At 46.2% G+C, this 19,132-nt stretch overlaps 1 protein-coding gene across 1 annotated transcript in view; it reads right to left on the bottom strand.

The window, feature by feature from the left end:
- LOC114789326 (arf-GAP with GTPase, ANK repeat and PH domain-containing protein 3-like) overlaps nt 1-8,525 on the bottom strand; it is an 86,406-nt gene extending 77,881 nt beyond the window's left edge. Inside the window, exon 1 of the mRNA XM_028978626.1 lies at nt 7,821-8,525. Coding sequence (XP_028834459.1) covers nt 7,821-8,181 — 361 coding nt within the window. The 5' untranslated portion in view covers nt 8,182-8,525. The remainder of the gene's footprint in view (nt 1-7,820) is intronic.
- Nucleotides 8,526-19,132: the final 10,607 nt, after the last annotated feature.

Raw genomic sequence — 19,132 nt, 5'->3', positions numbered from 1 at the left:
GAACAGAAAGCATCCAAAACATGCGATATAAATACGTGTAATAATTGTTAAATCATCTTTTTTACGATAAAAACAAGGAAAATTGGTGCTAAGCCTGCGGGTCGTTTCGGGATCTGGCCTCCGGCACGGCACATGGCGTCACACCCCACATGCTGGCCAGGACCCCCTCGGGGGCAGAACACAACAATCCGTTCAGTGTTTCGCTGTGAGGGGTCACAGAGGTCACGCCCTCCAGGGTGCCGACCCAGGTTCCCCGAGTGGAGAGGACGGCGGCTGCAGGCGGGGAGGCATATGTGCCCCCCCCAAAAAAAAATCCCATTGATGCAGTCTGCCATCTGCCGCCACCACGGGGTCACCGAGACACCTCGCTCACGTCACACCTACACCAACCTCGCCACTTAAAGCGAATACACGCAGACAAGGGACAAGGGAGCAGCTGGCCGCGCCCGTGCCGTCTGGAGCAACATCTCGGAGGAGGAAGAGGTTTCGGAGGAGAGACGGCCCCGAGCAGAGCGGCGTCTTTGTCCAGCGGCAACAATGGGGCCCATTCTGTCCGCAGTCCGTGTGCCATGGAGGGAGCTGGCCACGACCTCCGCGAGCCCGGCTCACATGACATCCCGGGCCGTGCACATGCCACAGTTCAAAGGTCACAGCTGAAAGCACAGCGATGGCGGGGGGGAGAAGAAGCAGAGAAGTTCCGTATGATAACCCGCCTCAAACATCGTATTTACTCCATTAAAACACTTTTTATTACTGTTCAGGCTAATGGACTGGGGTTCGGGGATAATGGCTAATTGAGCTGCATTTTTATCGAGCGGGAAGATCAAATCTCCGCCCGGCGGCTAAACCGTCTGAGTTCAGAGTCATCACGGCTGGTCTACAGTAATCAGCTTCTACGGCAAGGCGTTCAGCGGCGCCGTAAACCAGCTGGATGCTCCCCTGTTTATCCAAGAAATCTGTTCACGCCGAGACGTCTTCTTTAATCTAATTATATATTCTGTTTCTCACGCCTTCACTTCATCACGTTCCGTTGGTCACATGATCTATTTAACCCAATGGTGGGAGCACCAGTCCATGTGTACATTAGCCCCCGGGCACTTGTCATGGCTGCCCACTGCTCACTCAGGGTGATGGGTTAAATGCAGAGGACAAATTTCACTGTGTGCATCGTGTGCTGTGCTGCTGTGTATCACATGTGACAATCACTTCACTTTATAGGTGTGTGTGTGTGTGTGTGTGTGTGTGCGGATTTCCTGACTAGCAGCCATTTTAAATTATGAAGCTTGATTTCGATAACGAAGTCGTGAAGGTCCGCAGATGCAGAAGTACCCTCACCCGGAGACCAGGAAAACTGGGGGTCTGGGGATGATTCGTGGTGTGAAAGTTGTGGTGGCATCAGTCGCGCCTCGACTCCTCCAGGCTTCGTACCTGGATTCTTGTATCCGGGGTGTCTGTGTCGATATTTGGTTCGATATTTATTGGTGAATTTTACCAGTCATACCAGTCTTCTGTGGGGTGGTAGTAGCCTAGGGGGTAACACACTCGCCTGTGAACCAGAAGACCAGGGTTCAAATCACACTTACTACCATCGTGTCCCTGAGCAAGACACTTAACCCTGAGTGTCTTCAGGGGGGGACTGTCCCTGTAACTACTGTAAGTCGCTCTGGATAAGGGCGTCTGATAAATGCTGTAAATGTAAATGTGTCCAGTCCTCCTGAAAAATAGCAGGAAAATGGAACACAATGATTCAGAGGGAGCCTTGTGAAGTTGTTCAGCGATCTAGATCTAAAGTTCACGATCGACGGACCATCCTGACCTTTAACCTTCAGGGATCTCTGATTAGCAGGGTTGACTAGAATCCCCCCTCTGGCCCGAGGACGCCCTTAGTGGTTTTGTGATTATGGCTAATTGGGTGCCTGACCTTTACATCCCAGCCGCACAGCCTTACACAAGTAGCCGAAAAGTATGCCTGCGCGGTATAAATTTTAAAAATTACCAACTTACCAATGATGAAACCACGCGTATTTCCAGCACAGATCCTTTAAAAGTCCTAAATTTGAGTTTTCTTACATATCATTAAAAATTAATAATAATATTTAAATGTAGAACTTAAAGGCTTTTGAAAATACTGCAGACACAATAAATCAAATAAAACAAGCCTGACAGTAACCTGCCAGAAATGCGCCGATCACTGCGTAATTCCGAGTTTACTAAGTGCAGCGCGTGTGTCAGTGGTCGGTTTGGGCCACGCCCCTGATTGGCTATTGACAGCGCATATGGAAATGAGCAGGGGCGGTCCTAAAATCTATTATGATCTAAAAAAAAAACTAAAATCTTGGAATCCTGCAATGACTGCATGATAAAATATGAGCAAGTATAGTGTTTTTTTTTTATATTTTCTGTTTTTTTTATGTAAACTCTACAGCTGAATAGAGAAAATCCTAAAATTAAAATACCTGGAATACCCGTTATATCCTGAACCTGAAATGTGCCATTGATGATGGTCCTGTCCCCACACACTGCACCCCGGGCGTCGGTCATGGCTGCCAACTGCTCACCAAGGGTGATGGTTAAATACAGAGCACACATTTCACCGTGTCACCGTATGCTGCGCTGCAATGTCTCACAATCACTTCACTTTCATTTTAACTTGTGTGCACAGGATAATGTTTTTTCCATTTCTGGGTAACTAAGGTACTCTGTATTAGTGATCTAGCTGCAGAAAAAAAAAAATCTTCCCCCCAAACGAACGACTGTACTATGTGCGCATATAAGACATTCTTTGTCAGATCCTAATAGTTTAACAGAAAGAAACGCAGAGCTAATCAACAATCTTACTTTCCATGGTCTCTACATGCCTGGTGAATGCAGATGTTGTCCCAGCTGTCTCAGTCACGGTGTTTCAACAAAATCGGCATACAGTCAGGTGCAAATTGGCAATAGAAAAATCCCAGATGTGCAAAAAAATCTATTATTTTGCCAATGCTCGTGATGTCCATGAAGTTGATGGTGATGCGCTGTCAGTGTCCACTGAGAAAAGCATGAAGACACGACCAAGACGAGACCGAAACCAAAGAGTAGAGACCAAAATGAGACCAAATAGCGTCAAGACGAGACTGAGATGAGATCAAAATCAGAGAGAGACCAAGACAAGACCAAATAGTGTTGAGATGAGAACGAGACCAAAACCAAAGAGTAGAGACCAAAGTAGAGACCAAGACGAGACCAAATAACGTCAAGACAAAACTGAGACCAAGAAGAGACCAAAATCAAATAGAGTAGAGACCAAGATGAGACAAAATAGCGGCGAGACGAAACCGAGACCAAGACGAGACCAAAACAAAATAGAGTAGAGACCAAGACAAGACCAAATAGCGTCGAGACGAGACCAAAACCAAATAGAGTAGAGACCAAGACGAGACAAAATAGCGGCGAGACGAGACCAAGACGAGACCAAAACAAAATAGAGTAGAGACCAAGATGAGACAAAATAGTGGTGAGACGAGACCGAACCCAAAGAGGCCAGCCCAAGATAGAACGAGACCACAAAAAATGTGCGGTCTCGAGAACATCACTACAGGCATGGACACCAAAATAAAAGCCTGAGTACAGTGTAGTCAGGAGGTGGACTTTTATCTGTTTTTTTAGCGCTACAGCAGGTCTGAAATCTGAAATGGTTCTTTAAACCAGATAAGTAAGAGAGGTGGTGCATGGCCACATGGAGAAGAAAGAAGTTCTTCACTGCTGCGGAGGAGAGGAACATCTGGAGCGATCCATCTGCTTCCTCTGCTCCTGAAAACACCATTGTAGGACTGAAAACTGGTGCATGATGCATCGTGTGGCGGTGCTGTGAGGTGGATCATAGCAAAGCTGATCTTCTCTTACAATCTGCTGAACCTGACAAAGTTTCTGTCATATTACCTGCAAGATAAAAATAAAAAGACATGAGTTTTTATCTTAAAGTTTGCCAGACATGATCCACCGGTTCCTAAGCAACAGGCATCCTGAGAAAAACACGAATGAGGCGGGACGTGCGCGGCGAGTAAAGCTGGAATCGTTATTCACCACCATTCCACATCTCCTGCACCGTCCAACCTTCAGCGTTCTGCGGTTCACGTTTGATGGTGATGTGCTTTTTTCAACAGCGATGCGAATTCTAACAGAAATTCCATCTTTTATTTGTGGGTGAAAGGGGCTGCCCCGTGGAACTGGTCTCGCTTCTCGGACATTCAGAAGGGTTTGACACCACTGGTGTTATTGGAAATCGATCTGAAATATCTTATTTTCAGTGGCTCTATAGAAAAGCTGATGCGACCCTCATCGAGATTTACCACCAACAGATAACCCACCCAATCGGCCCTCTGCACCCACCGCCTCGCCCAATCAGCATTCAGCAGCAGCTGCGCTACCTCTGCCCCAGCATCCAATCAGCATTCAGCACCGGCTGCTGCATCTGCCCGTTCTCAACATACATTTAATCATGCAAATAACTGGGAAATGGCTGCTGTTTCAGACAGTGCTGGTCTATTCATTTATTCACTTGCTTTCTAAATTGCTCATAATGTGACCTGCCGAATTTACTTTCAAAAGTATAAGTAGGGAGTGTGCAGTCACGGTTTAAATTCATTCCTGACCTGCACATGTTTGCTGGAATGGATTTGGAGCCTTAAATGTCAGTATTCAATTAAGACAGCGAGAGGAAATGGAAACGTAAGAGGCACTTAGTGCCTATCCGTACATGTCGTCGCCATACAAAGCCGGCTTCGGTCGGGCAGCGATAAGTCTGCACCAAACCATAAACACTTCCTGGTTAAAGGTCTTGAGAAAGACAGAAAAGAACGTTTCCACTTGAACACTGTTCTCCAGAAGAATGAGGGTGGAGCGCTGGAGCCTGCAGCCTGTGATTGTTTGGCAGTTTCTACACCCTTCACTTCTCTCTTAGGGGCAGTGGTGGCCTAGCAAGTGGCAGCGGCTTAAGGAAGTGGCCCGTAATCAGAAGGTTGCCGGTTCGAATCCCGATCCGCCACTGAGCAAAGCACCGTCCCCACACACTGCTCCCCAGGCGCCTGTCATGGCTGCCCACTGCTCTTATGCAGAGGACAAATTTCACTGTGTGCACCGTGTGCTGTGCATCACATGTGACAATCTCTTCACTTTCATGCCAAACTCAATCATTATTCTGTACGAAATATCAAAAGGTCCCCGATTAAAACTCACCAATCAGCCACTGACCGGTGAACCTGGTTCTGATGGCACCAGTCATGCACTGCTACTGGTCCAACCTCACCACTTGGTGTAAACAGCAGGAACTCTGCAGGTTCCGTCCGAGGAACACGACTAGACAATGACCATGGTGGTCCGACCTCACAACTTCATGGACGCCAGCTAACCTGGCTAAGGACCACAAATTAAACTCTCAACATCAAAGTGAAGAAACTTCCAGGTTTGAATTCCTAAAGATTTTTTGGAAAAGAAACCAAAAGGCGTTCAGACCGGTGAGGCATGGGCAACTCTGGAATTACCGCCTTGCGCCAGCACATTTTACATGAACATGAAACGTTTCATTTATTTAATGCATCAAATAAACACACGCATCTCCTTATTTACATTAGCATATCGTCAATATGGCAGGTCGTCTGATCATCTCCAGATCTAAAAAAAATATATAGATCAATATGTAGCGATACATTTACGTACCATACAGCAACCATGAACTGAGATGAACATATTTTTCAAGGTTTATGACAAATATGTGACATTTCATTTCATTCTTTCAATGGACCCCTGAACCAGCACCAAAGCCACAATGTCATCTCCTGCCCACACCTGGTTCCAGCAGGTTATTATTAGGCAATTTGATGCCAAAGAGGACCAAAGCATGAAAAAAGCCTGAAGCATTTCACCGATCGAGCACGTTCTCCTGTTCTTCGGGCAGCAAGAGTGGATGATAAAATGCTCCTGATTCCAAGCTGCCGCTGCTGCCAAATCCTGCTTTGCCATCACGTTGGCCTCAAATCCAAAAAGCAAAAGGTGCTTCCACAAAAACGAGGTCTGAAATCTGAAGATTAAAAAAAATGATTCCAAGTGGACAAATCAGTCAGACAATTGAACAGTTTTTTTATTTTTATATATATATATAAAAAAAAAAAAAAAAAAAATTCCCCCTAGACAAGGGAAGAGTTTTCTACACACTGATCAGGCATGACTTAAAGACACTGATCTGAGATCAGACGACCAACTCGTCCTCATCCCCAAAACACAGCCAGCCACATTCGAAAAGATTAGAAGATTATCAAAGATTATTCCGGCCTTGCCAAACATGCGGCGTAGGTTATTTTGCCGTCTGCCATTTTAAGTGGAATTTAAAATCTGTAAATCACAGACGTTCCCAGCTGAAAGTATGATGAGAAGGGATCAAATGCAGCATTGTGGAGTACTGGGTCCTTTAGAAATGAATTTATGAAATGCTGCAAATGTAGACGGGTTTTCTTACTGAACCCTGCGTGTGTCCGACTTCAGACACGAAAATGCTGTAAAACCGTCCAACTGCATCCCACTCCAGCCCACTGAGCATCTAGAAAGCAGGAGTGGCTTCAGCCCACACAGGAACGTGGGAGAAGAAGAGAGGAACCGAGCTCTCAATACTGCAAGAGTTTACAAAGATTTCATAAAGAGGGCGAGAGATGTTAAACCTAGGACGAACTGGTGGATGAATGAATAGATACTAAACCTCAGAAGATCTGAAGGACGAATGAATAAAAATTACACCTCCGAAGATCTGGTGGATGAATGAATAGATATTACAACTCAGAAGAACTGATGGAAGCGGCCCCGTAATCAGAAGATTGACGGTTCAAATCCCGATCCACCAAAGTTCCACTGAGGTGCCACCGAGCAAAGCACCGTCCCCACACACTGCTCCCCGGACGCCTGTCATGGCTGCCCACTGCTCACCAAGGGTGATGGTTAAATACAGAGGACAAATTTCACTGTGTGCACCGTGTGCTGTGCTGCTGTGTATCACAAGTGACAATCACTTCACTTTTTTTTTTAATGGATATTAAACCTCAGAAGATCTGGTGGATGAATGAATAGATATTAAACCTCAGAAGAGCTGGTGGATGAATGAATAGATATTAAACCTCAGAAGAGCTGGTGGATGAATGAATAGATATTAAACCTCAGAAGAGCTGGTGGATGAATGAATAGATATTACACCTCAGAAGATCTGGTGGATGAATGAATAGATATTACACCTCAGAAGATCTGGTGGATGAATGAATAGATATTACACCTCAGAAGATCTGGTGGATGAATGAATAGATATTACACCTCAGAAGATCTGGTGGATGAATGAATAGATATTACACCTCAGAAGATCTGGTGGATGAATGAATAGATATTAAACCTCAGAAGAGCTGGTGGATGAATGAATAGATATTACACCTCAGAAGATCTGGTGGATGAATGAATAGATATTACACCTCAGAAGATCTGGTGGATGAATGAATAGATATTACACCTCAGAAGAGCTGGTGGATGAATTAATAGATATTAAACCTCAGAAGAGCTGGTGGATGAATGAATAGATATTAAACCTCAGAAGAGCTGGTGGATGAATGAATAGATATTAAACCTCAGAAGAGCTGGTGGATGAATGAATAGATATTGAATAGATATTGAATGAATAGATATTACACCTCAGAAGATCTGGTGGATGAATAACATTGTGTCTCACGCCGCTACACTCTTACTATTGTCCTTCAGAACACGATAACTACGAACCGACACCCGTTAGCGTCCCGCCCCGCCCCGCGTACCTTCGATGGAGATGACGTGCTCCCGGATCTGGTTCTGGAGGGCCAGGTCGTCGATGCGCTCGATCAGGTCGTAAATGGCGTAGATGTTGGGGTGGACGGACTCGAACCGGTGGATCTCTGCCCGGATTGCGGCCGAGTTGGACAGAACGAACTGGGATCCGGGCGGCCCGGACTGGGCTGCGGGGCCCGATACGGTCCCCGATCCCGCGGACGATCCGGATCCGAACTGCGCAGGCACGGACTGGGGAACCGGCACCGGGACGGGCGCCGGGACCGAGCCCGGGGTCGGCATGGCCGGCTGCGCCTGCTGGGAGATACCGGAGACCGAGACGGACATCGGGACGCTCGACTGGAAATTCATGGCGGGGCAGCCTTTACTCTTCGGGGCAGGAAATCGGAGGCGAGCGGCGGGGGAGTCTGAAGAAGGTCGCTCCACAAAGACGATCCGAGCACAGCCGAGCTTCTCCTGATGCAGCAGTCACACCAGCCGGACCTTCTCCTGGACCATGTCGGCCTGCAACCCAGAGTCCCGCCCTGCTGCTGCTCTACCAGCGGACAATGAGCCCAGATCCAGAAGATCCCATCCGCGGGTGTGCGCGCAAAACAGAGCGGTTCTTCCCTCCCTCCCTCACTCACTCACTCTCTCTCTCTCTCTCTCTCTTTCTCTCTCGCTCTCTTTCTTTCTCTCTCGCCCTCTTTCTCTCCCTCTCCTTCTCTCCCTCTTTCTCTCTCTCTCTCTTTCTCTCCTGCCCCCCTCTCTCCCTCTTCCTTTCTCTCTCTCTCCCTCCCTCTCCCTTTCTCTCTCTCTCCCTCTCTGGACCCCCTCCTCCGCAGGCGGTGACGTCACGCCCCACGTTATTGCGCCGGAGTCGGGGGGTGGGGTGGGGCACCGATTCTATTGGACGTCTTTGTGTTGGGAGGTAGAAGGTAAAAAAAAAAAACCCACCATTTTAATCCTGCTCATTATGTAACATTATCAGCGTATGGACCGTATCGATCTTTATTAATCCCGTGCAGGAACACATTTCTTCTTTTACCTCTGCTGCTGGACTCTGTTGTCTCCGTGTTCTCAGAGGACACGTGCCTTTGGCTTTATGTAAAAAACCCCCACAGCTCGTCTCGACCTTCTTGACCACGAGTTTTCCAGGTCGAGTCCAAATGGCCTTCGTCTCTTTATAATAGACGTAGTTTATAAAAAAGTCCTCTTATGTCCAACGTGGAAGTGGCAAGAACTCCTCGTGTTAATAAAGTAAAGTGATTATCACTTGTGTGCACACAGTGGAATTTGTCCTCTGCATTTAACCCATCACCCTGAGTGAGCAGTGGGCAGCCATGACAGGCGCCCGGGGAGCAGTGTTTGGGGACGGTGCTTTGCTCAGTGGCACCTCAGTTGCACCTTGGCGGATCGGGATTCGAACCAGCAACCTTCTGTCTCCCGCGTGGCAGGCGAGAATTCTACCACTGAACCACCAATAATGATGGAAGCTCTGCATTCATGAAGAGAAGCTCGGAGTTCCAGTGGAACGTTCACTTTTATTAGAAACCCACTTTTACACTGGAAACCAGCAGTAAACCTGCCAAGGTCACATGACGTGGGGATCTACTGCTTATTAATACAGTAATAATTCATCAGAAAACGAGGACATTTGAACGGTACTGTGTGTACGTTCAAAATGGGACGATCGTCCCCTGAATCGTGGGAATCGAGTCGAATGTCGATTGTGAACTCTTGATGCTCTCGATGCTCCAAATGGCTTTTAGTGTGATGGGGACATCAGTAGCGGCGGGACATCAGTAGCCTGAGTGCCGGGTGAGTCACGTACTTCGCCGAGATCACGAAGCCACGTTTGCATTGTCCCTCGTCAGCCGCTGTGTCCTAATTGTCTCAGGGCCGTCTGGTGAAGAGAGTCTCGAAAACTGCGGCCTCCCACAGCCCCACGACACCAACGCCGCACTCAGCCGTGACAGACAGCGCCGATGACAGACAGGGACGATCAGACTGGTTTAAAGTGAGGTTTTGTCATTGTGAGACACTGCAGCACAGCACACGGTGACACGGTGAAACATGTCCTCTGTATTTAGCCTTCACCCTCGGTGAGGAGTAGGCAGCCATGACAGGCGCCCGGGGAGCAGTGTGTGGGGGCGGTACCTTCATCAAGGGGACCTCAGTGGCACCTTGGCGGGTCGGGATTCGAACCCGCAACCCTCCGATTACCACCACCACCACCTTATCGAGGGAGCGAGGTTTACGCGTCACTCTTCGTTGCCTTCACCAGCATAACCCTCATGGAGCTGGCGAGGGTGCGGGGTAGCGCCCCCTGCTGGACGCTCTTCGGGTCCACAGTTCCGCAGTGCAGAACCTGAAGATCAGCAGTGAAGCGCAGGTTGAACCGAAGCCCGGACAAGTTCAGCCATATTACACCCATGTTCTAACAGACAGCGGCGCTGTCTGTCCCTAATTCCTTTTCAGGACATTATGTGGCACAATTAACTGGAACCTAAATTAAATTCATGCTCCGAAAAAGCAATTTCAGTGTCCCTGGAGCCCAAGACCTTTTAAAAGGAGGTGGTCCTTGTCTGCTGGGGTTTAAAGACCCCGTACATGTGTGCACGAGGTGCTGCGCGGTTCTGTCGACGTGCTATAAAGTCCTCTCGTCCGTTTTCAAGGACAACCAGACCGTCTCCGGCGTTCTGTCTCCATCTAGAGCCCAGCTCTGGTGCCTGCCTCATTCGGAGATCCGCCGGAGGCCGCGATTCAACCGGATTCATTATCGCGATTATCCTTTCCGGAAGCTCGTACTGGTGACGGAAGCTGAAAAGAAATGGGTTCTAAAACGGGGCCCGAACCTGTACGGGTTTTCTCGCTTTTATCTTTATACATACACGCGTACGACGGCGGTGACAGTGACGTTCGCTTTAACAAATCCGGCAGGATTTCTACCACCGCGTGTGTTTTGTTTTTTATTGTTATTCTGAGTTCCGGACCACACGGTTGAAACGCGTCGAGGGTTCGAACGTTGCTTGGTTTTGTGGCACATACGCTGCTCGCGGCCATTTTTATCCCAACAGATGGCATTGTTGGCATGTGGCACTGTGACGGGAGGCTCCACCAGTGAGCAGGGGAAACGTGGAAGCGGCAGGGTTTTCCTTTTTGGCGTGAGCGGGCCACCTAGCCAGCTGTCCGGAATACGACAGCTCCCCACGCGCCCGCTGACTCAGGCCTGGACGTGCAGGACAGGCCACCGCGGATGTCATTATGCTCAGCGTGAGCAACATGACGATCACAGGGGATCAGCTCCTTATTACGCATCTAATTAAAAGCAAATGTTGAACTTGTGCCTTGTCTTAACTGGCAGGGCTGTAGTAGTGAAGGTGATCATTTATCACTGAGAAACGCGACGAAACGTGTCCTCTGCACCTAATGACAGGGGACCTGGTGGATTCGGACCTGTGACCGAATCCACAGCAGCCAGGATTTGAGATTTATTTTTTATGGGTTATATATAAGATAAGATTGCTCCACAAGTGGGGAATTTACATTGTCACGGCAGGAAGTGGTCAGTACAGGACAGTAGCACAGACACTCTGTCGACCGTGTAATATAAGATTCAATATACAAGTGTGCAAATAAATAGTCGTAGAATAGAAAAAAATAAAACCGTGAATTTGAGTTGTATAAATAAAGTATATGTGTCGGTTTATTTGTGAGATTTTACATGATTAATCGACTTTTCTAATTGTGACATTATAGGTTGCGCATATTGTTGCTTTATTACAGACATGCATATTGCATATTTTATGTCATTATATTTCACTCACAAGTACCTCGTGTGTAATTGTGTGCAGCAGTCAAAGAAAATGTATTAATCACATCCATGATAAATGAAAAAACGCGGTGACCAGTGCTGCATGCTAAACTCTTTCTCACCACGGCTGTTGAAACGGACCTCCTAATCGTGGACGATTCTGCAGTGAGGAACATTATCGATTATATCATTGTGATTGTTGCTTGGTGAATTTCCGGTTAAAAAGTAATGCCGGTAGGGACTGGCTGCCTGATCTGGCTGATCTGATCTGCCTGTTCAGTATTCTGAACATAACGTGAAGTCATGTAGAAATACTGATGGGAAGCATCGTGATGCATCGATAATCATAATCGAATCGTGAGACCAGTGAAGGTGGTCACACCGCTACTTCTCACTCGCCCTGTGGACAACCGCTTGTTTTAAGACGTTTAGAATCCGGGTGACCTCTGTAGGGGCCGTACGGGTCGCGTTCACTAATGTCACCAGTTCACCCATCAGCAAGGTTCCGTCCACACGCGCTGGCGGCGGCGGCCTGGCGGGCAATGAAGCAGACCCACAATCAGCATGTTGCCGGTTCTAATCCCGAAGCGCCAAGGTGCCACCGAGGTCCCCTTGATGAAGGTACCGTCCCCGCACACTGCTCCCCGGGCGCCTGTCATGCACTAGTTTGGACAAAGTTATGTTACGCCGGGACCACTGTGGCAGGCCAACCCAGGGTCGGATGAACAGATCCGCCATGAATTTTAATCAGTCTGCAGGGCCTGTCTGTGCCGGAGAACTCGGGCCCCAAAGGCTAATAAATAATGAATTTCTATCTCCGTCTCCCTTCCCCAACAACAATAATCCAAATGAATCGGTTCTCTGTTTTCAAACCGCCCCCTACCTTTCAGAGCAGAGCCATGAATAAAGAGTTTCGCTGAAGCGAATGCCAGATCTTCTGTGGTGTTGCGTAACGGCACTCACTTTTTCCAACGGAAAAAGATACCGAGTGAAGACCTCACTAACCTGGCACGTGTGGTAGATTCCACGAGCCTTTCAGACGGTTACTGGTGGTGTTTCACAATGACAGCCACGGGCACATGCGTGTCTTCATGAAGGAGAAGCAGGTTCGTGTGGGAACAAAGCAGACCCTCTGGGAGAACTCACCACAGTTTGATCGTGTTACAGTGTGACAGCACATGCTGACATCTCTTAACACATCATCGCTCTGATGTAATATTCCGTGTCTGATCGTTTCTAATCGTGGGATCCCATCAATCAATCTCTGGCCCCTTCAGGCCACACAGTATGTGGCTTTTACCTCGAAGTCCAGGTCATCGTGACCCTTCATAGCAAGGACCATGTACCGGTGTCACCAGACCATGGCACTGATGCAAAAGAAAGCCTTAACAAGCATCCTGGTGATGACTGAAAGAGCCAAACTGTGTGTGATTCAGGCCTCGTCCACACCAGAGCGTCTTTCTCTAAAGCCCTGATTGTGTGCACCTGATGGTAGATGCATAGGTGTCCAACTTGGGTGTCACTGAAGCTCACAAACCCCCTGATCACGACAAGGTGGCAACCCCTCACGGGGACACTAAATAATCCTCACCAGATTATAACCAACAACAATTACAAATATATTCAAACCCAACAGTTAATAAAATTAAAAATGGTTGGCATAGTTTGAAAAAAGAACACAACAGCTTTAGAACAGAACATTTCTACTTTTTTCTTCTTTTCAAATTTAGGATTGACTACAATCCTAAAGCTGTAAATGGTTATGTACGACCCGCCACGCCCCCTGCGTTCGAAGGCTGGGATCCTTCTCCTATAGAGCTCTGCAGTTGTGGAACAGCTTGCCGGTCAGTGTCCGGGACTCAGACTCATTCTCAGTGAAAACACATACGTTTTCTCTGGCCTTCTGGTAAAGTCCAAGACACAGTGTCAATTAAGTCCACTGACACATACCAGAGGGTCACCACAGCCACCACCACTGTAACAACTAGAGCTTCAGGGATCTTCAAATGGACCAGTAGCATCATAATGGACACATAATGTACACCATGACACTGGACTAAAACGTACTCTGCACTGTCCAGTACCTCCAAATATGGACAGATGCTCTTTACTACACTTTGGGCTTTTTCACCTCTACAACTGTAGGACTTTTTGTCTTATTGGACAAATCATCACCAACCCTACACTGACACCACCTGCAGTTTTTCCTTGTGTACAGGGCTGATTATGGGTTTTATAAGAAATAAATGTTGTTTTTGTTTGTATTAAACGGTTAACTGCATGTGGATTTGCCTCGTTTGGAGTTTCTGCTCCCTTTTCCCTTTTGCTATGTCCCGTAGAGTTGCTGAATTTTAAGCAGCAATTAAGCAGATTTTTTTTTAAAAGTTCGTTTTCTCCGTGCCACCACACCTCACTGCCCGACCATCCACATGTTCACTGTTGTTGCTCGTGTCATCACTACCCTGCAATCTGCTACTGCTGCACTGCTCATTGCACAATCTGTGCCCAATGCACTTCAGCAGAATCCATGGTGTCGGTGTCTCCTTGAACACACAATATGTGCTTGCGTTATAGCTTGCTTACTTTTTACTAGCCTCATTCTTTTATTCTCTTTTATTTATTTTTATAACTACTACTTTAACTATGCACAGTCAAAACAGGGTGGTTTAGGATGTATTTCACCGCGTGTTGAACTGCTATTACTATGCATGTGACAAAAATGAATCTTGAATCTCGAACCCCTCTCTCCCTCCATCACTCCTGCTACAGCTGGTGAGTCTCTCTCCTCATTACTGCCAGTCTTACGTTTTAGGCTTATCAGGAAACGAAATCTGTTTAAAAAAACACAGAACATTGGTCGCCCTCAGACTTAAATGGTTCAGAAGAGTGATTCGTTCATTCAGGCATCAGTATGGAGCCAGAATAGTGCCATATAAACTTGTATGTATACTTTTCAATTAGAAGTTTAAAGGTTTAAAAAGTTTGGTCGCACAAAATCGCAATCTTGTAACAGCGTACAGGAATCCAAGCGCGCTTGGCAAATATCAACCTGCAAATTCAAACTTGCGCATACAAATCAGTTTGGCACGAGGAAAATTTTCAATCAGTTGCATTTACTTAAAAAAGAACTCATGGTCGGGTTATGACAACTCACTGTCTGGCCATAATGAAGGTGAAAGTTAACTGATTGTCACCTTGAAGCACAGCACACGGTGACACAGTGAAACATGTCCTCCGTATTTAACCATCACCCTTGGTGAGCAGTGGGCACCATGACAGGTGCCCGGGGAGCAGCGTGTGGGGACGGGACCTTCATCAAGAGGACCTCAGTGGTCCGGGATTCGAACCTGCAACCTTCTGATTATGGGGCCACTTCCTTAACCACTAGGCTACCACTGCCCACCACTGATAATGTTGTTGTAGTGCCGCTTGGTTTTGTTCCACTTTTTGAAGGTAGTCTGATTTAGTATTAACTAAATCATGTACTTCAACCAATACCATCATTATATATTCCCACAAATGATCCTTTTAATGCAATTATCACCCCAAACGAATTGATCGATAATTAGCTCGTAGAGTTGTGCTCTGGCACATTCGTCGTCTACAGTGCCAGGATTGGGCGTTACTTTACCGTTTGTGATTGGCTAGCAGAAGAATTAATCTGATTAGTGGATATGTGAGCACATTTTGTCAAGCTAGTCACGCTAGTTAGCGCTTGTATTTGCTAGTTTGAATTCCCACTTGTAGGTTCATATTTCGTGTACGTAGTTTCAAGAGTTGCACTGCGGGTTTTGTATTTGAAAGAAATTGCATACAAGTACAGATCACTTTATGCATATATCTCTTCTGTTTTTTGTGAATACAAATTGTTTGCAGTGAGGGCAAACTTCCTTTTATGGGTGCAAATTGAAAAGTACGCATGCAAGAATATATCTTGCACTATTCTGTCTCTATGGTGGCAGTGGTGGCCTAGCGGTTAAGGACACCGCCAAGTTGTCACTAGGGCTGCAACAACGAATCGATTGAATCGATAAAAATCGATTACTAAAAGAGTTGGCAATGAATTTCGTAATCGATTCGTTATGTCGCGCGACGCGGAGACGTTTGATTATTAAAAAATAACTTTATTTGAGCGCGGAGCGGAGTGAACACACTCGGTCTCTCTCGCGCACAGATGCTAGCAGAGTTTGGCGACTCATAGACAGCGCGGAGCAAAAATAAAAAAAACAAGTGGAGGTAGAGGACAGATACATGGCGGAGGCAGAGAAATCTGCACGAAAATATGCAAAAGCGACATGGCACGGCACGGGAGCACCACGGCAGTGATCCAGCACCTGAAACGCAAACATGTTGGAGTGTTTGAGGAGGAAGAAGGGAGTTCAGCAGCAGGGGAAGTCGCTACAGAATCCTACTTTTGTTCCGTTTTGAAGTGAGGAACGTAATGTCCCTGGTGCTGGTGTTTAACTCGCCGCGGAGGAGAACTAGACGGGGACTTACAGCGCCACCTACAGGTGTGGAGGGGGGATGAAACAGCGTTCGGACTAGTTCTCTGCGTCTCCGCGTGGACGACTCGCCTATTGTGCCCCTGAGCAAGACACTTAACCCTAAGTTGCTCCAGGGGGACTGTCCCTGTAACTACTGATTGTAAGTCGCTCTGGATAAGGGCGTCTGGTAAATGCTGTAAATGTAAATGTTTACCCAGCTTGACAGGCATGACAAGTTAGCGTAAGCGTGTTAATAACAGTAGTAAAGCAGGGGTGCTCGTTTCCAGTCCAAATATCTAAAAAATCTTAAATCAAGATTAAGACAAGAAAAATGGCATGAGAAAATTAAGTGATGCTTAAAACTTCTGTTTGAGATTATATCTCATTAATATGAGTTTTCTTACCCCATTGGCAGATAATTTTGCTTGTTTTAAACAATCACTTAATTTTGAGATGTTTTATCAGCAACATGTTTGTGCACTTTCTAAAGATTTTGGTTCTGTTTTTGAATAAAGGGTTGGAAATGAATGCTTTTCTTTTTTTTTTTTTTTTTTTTCCGATTCTACAATTAATCAAAAAAATAATCGACAGATTAATTGATTATTAAAATAATGGTTAGTTGCAGCCCTAGTTGTCACTGAGGTCCCCTTGGCACCTGTCATTAATACAGAGGACACGTCTCACTGTGACACCGTGTGCTGTGCTGTTTCACAATGACAATCACTTCGCTTTCACTTTCATACTAGAGGTGTTGAAATTAATCGATGCAGTGCAGAACATAATGACATTTCTTGGTGATTTTTTTGGTGGTGGTATAAAAATTCTCATTAAAAGTAGTGCCGGTAGTGACTGTGGTGGCGTGATCTACCACTCCGGGTTGGAATTTCATGCAGCGCGGCACCCGGCAGCTGTGACGAATAGAATCCAAGCGGGCGAGTTTTCTTTCTATCACTTCAAACGGAGGAAAATCTGATCTTTCTCTGAGTGCCCAGAGATCTACAACATGTCTTGCCGGGAGTAACACGCGTACTTTTCGTGCTGGGCCCCGCAGCGCCCGCAGCCCATCTGGTCTGAAAACGGCTTTAGATTTTCTACAACGAGAAGAAAAACGGTCTGTGTTCAGTCTGCGCTCACCCGATGCCATGGACGTTTCTGCCATTTGTGGTGTCAGGGGAGCGCGGACTGAACACAGACACACACACACACACAGTGTACAGTTCTCACACGTGTACAGTTCTCAATCTGTACAGTCTAAATAGTCTCATCAGGCTCATGTAAAATGGAAGTTTACTTTAATTCAGCTGTATTAAAACAGCTAATTCTGTAAAGAATACTATTTTGAACTAAGGCATTAGACATTAAAATAAATGATGGTTCTATAAACCACGTCTATAGTCAATGCTGTGACTGAGTTGATAAAACATTGAAAAACTGGCATTTGCTTATTCACTGTTGATTTGTATTACAGCAGAACAGTAAAACTGGCCCCGGTTGCATAATCTTTTATTTAAGAAAAATAAAATAAAATACAATTTTTCTTCTCCTGTGTGGTCTCATATGGAACAGTGATCATTTTAGCAGTTAACATTAGTTCAGCTGCTAAGCTCTACTGTTTTTCCACCAGGTGGAGCCACCCTTTAGTGAAGTGAAGTGATTGTCAACCATCGCCCTTGGTGAGCAGTGCACCGGGCACCATGACAGGCACCCGGGGAGCAGTGTGTTGGGACGGTACCTTCATCAAGGGGACCTCAGTTTCACCTTGGCGGATCGGGATTTGAACCGGCAACCTTCTGATTACGGGGCCGCTTTCTTAACCGCTAACCCACCTCTGCCCCATTTAGCCAAAATGCCTGAAACCCAGTGCAGTGTACATTACTGATGCTGCAAAAATATGCACAACAAGCACAGTAATTATACTAGGGTGTTTTTTCTGCAGGGACTGCACATTTTTGCACAATATTACTGTGCCTTCAGCTGCTAATCAAGAGTCACGTCCCACCAGTGGTGTTTGAACAGGGAATTAATGCTTTCAGACCAGGAAAGGTGCCATAAGATGGTGTTTATCCATTTTTAAAGAATGTCTGGCACAGGATGCCTTGGCTTGGAACTGCAGATGAGCAAAATGAGCCTTAAATCAAGTGTTGCAAAATGTTTAAGGGTCATCCCTCAATTAAATAAACAGTGAGAATAAATGGCAAAAATGTTACACTATCACTAATGCAACAGATATATTAAAAAGCACAATGAAAATTGAAGCAATGTTAAAAAGGAGCATGTGAGGTGACAGTTGGTTAATAATTCGCATTGGATTAAACATTTGGTTCTGATAGCCGTTATGTTCATTTAAATGCAAACTGCCTTGAAGGAATGATTCTACTCAAGTCTGAGAATTATGTGACAAACTGGTTAACAGATTAATTCTGATTCTTTGTGTAAAGAGGGTTGAATGAAAGGGCACCCGTTGCGTGTGCTGACTGACACCATCACGTGACACATCCAAAAAAAAAAGTCATATTTAGATTATATGCAATGCATACACCTTTGCGAACGAAACTTGCATAAAGCAAACTGCATTTCAGGTTTTTATGTAAGCAGGGCAGGGTCATTCGTAAGGAATGTCGGACTGAACCAGACGGCTCAGATTCTTTGCATTTCTTTTACTGTAGTTTGGTTTTTATGACTGTTTGTGTGAAAGGACCAGGAAAGGTATTTCACAAAACAAGGCGGATTTATTGAATGACCAATTCGTCTTCAATCACCCAAAATACACCCATGTTACACCTCTTCTCACCTCTCTCCACTGGCTCCCGGTAGCTGCTCGCATTGAGTTCAAATCCTTGATGTTGCCTACAGGGCTGTAAATGGAACTGCGCCCTCCTACATCAACACAATACTACCTAACTACACTCCTGCACGCGCTCTCAGAGCAGCAAACGAAAGGAGACTAAAAATTCCTTCTTCACGGGGTCTCCGATTCCAATCGACTCTGTTCTCCGTTGTTGTCCCTGGCTGGTGGAACAAC

Source organism: Denticeps clupeoides, chromosome 4 (assembly GCF_900700375.1).
Source record: "Denticeps clupeoides chromosome 4, fDenClu1.1, whole genome shotgun sequence".
Taxonomy (NCBI): domain Eukaryota; kingdom Metazoa; phylum Chordata; class Actinopteri; order Clupeiformes; family Denticipitidae; genus Denticeps; species Denticeps clupeoides.
This window is presented reverse-complemented; position numbering and strand designations above follow the sequence as displayed.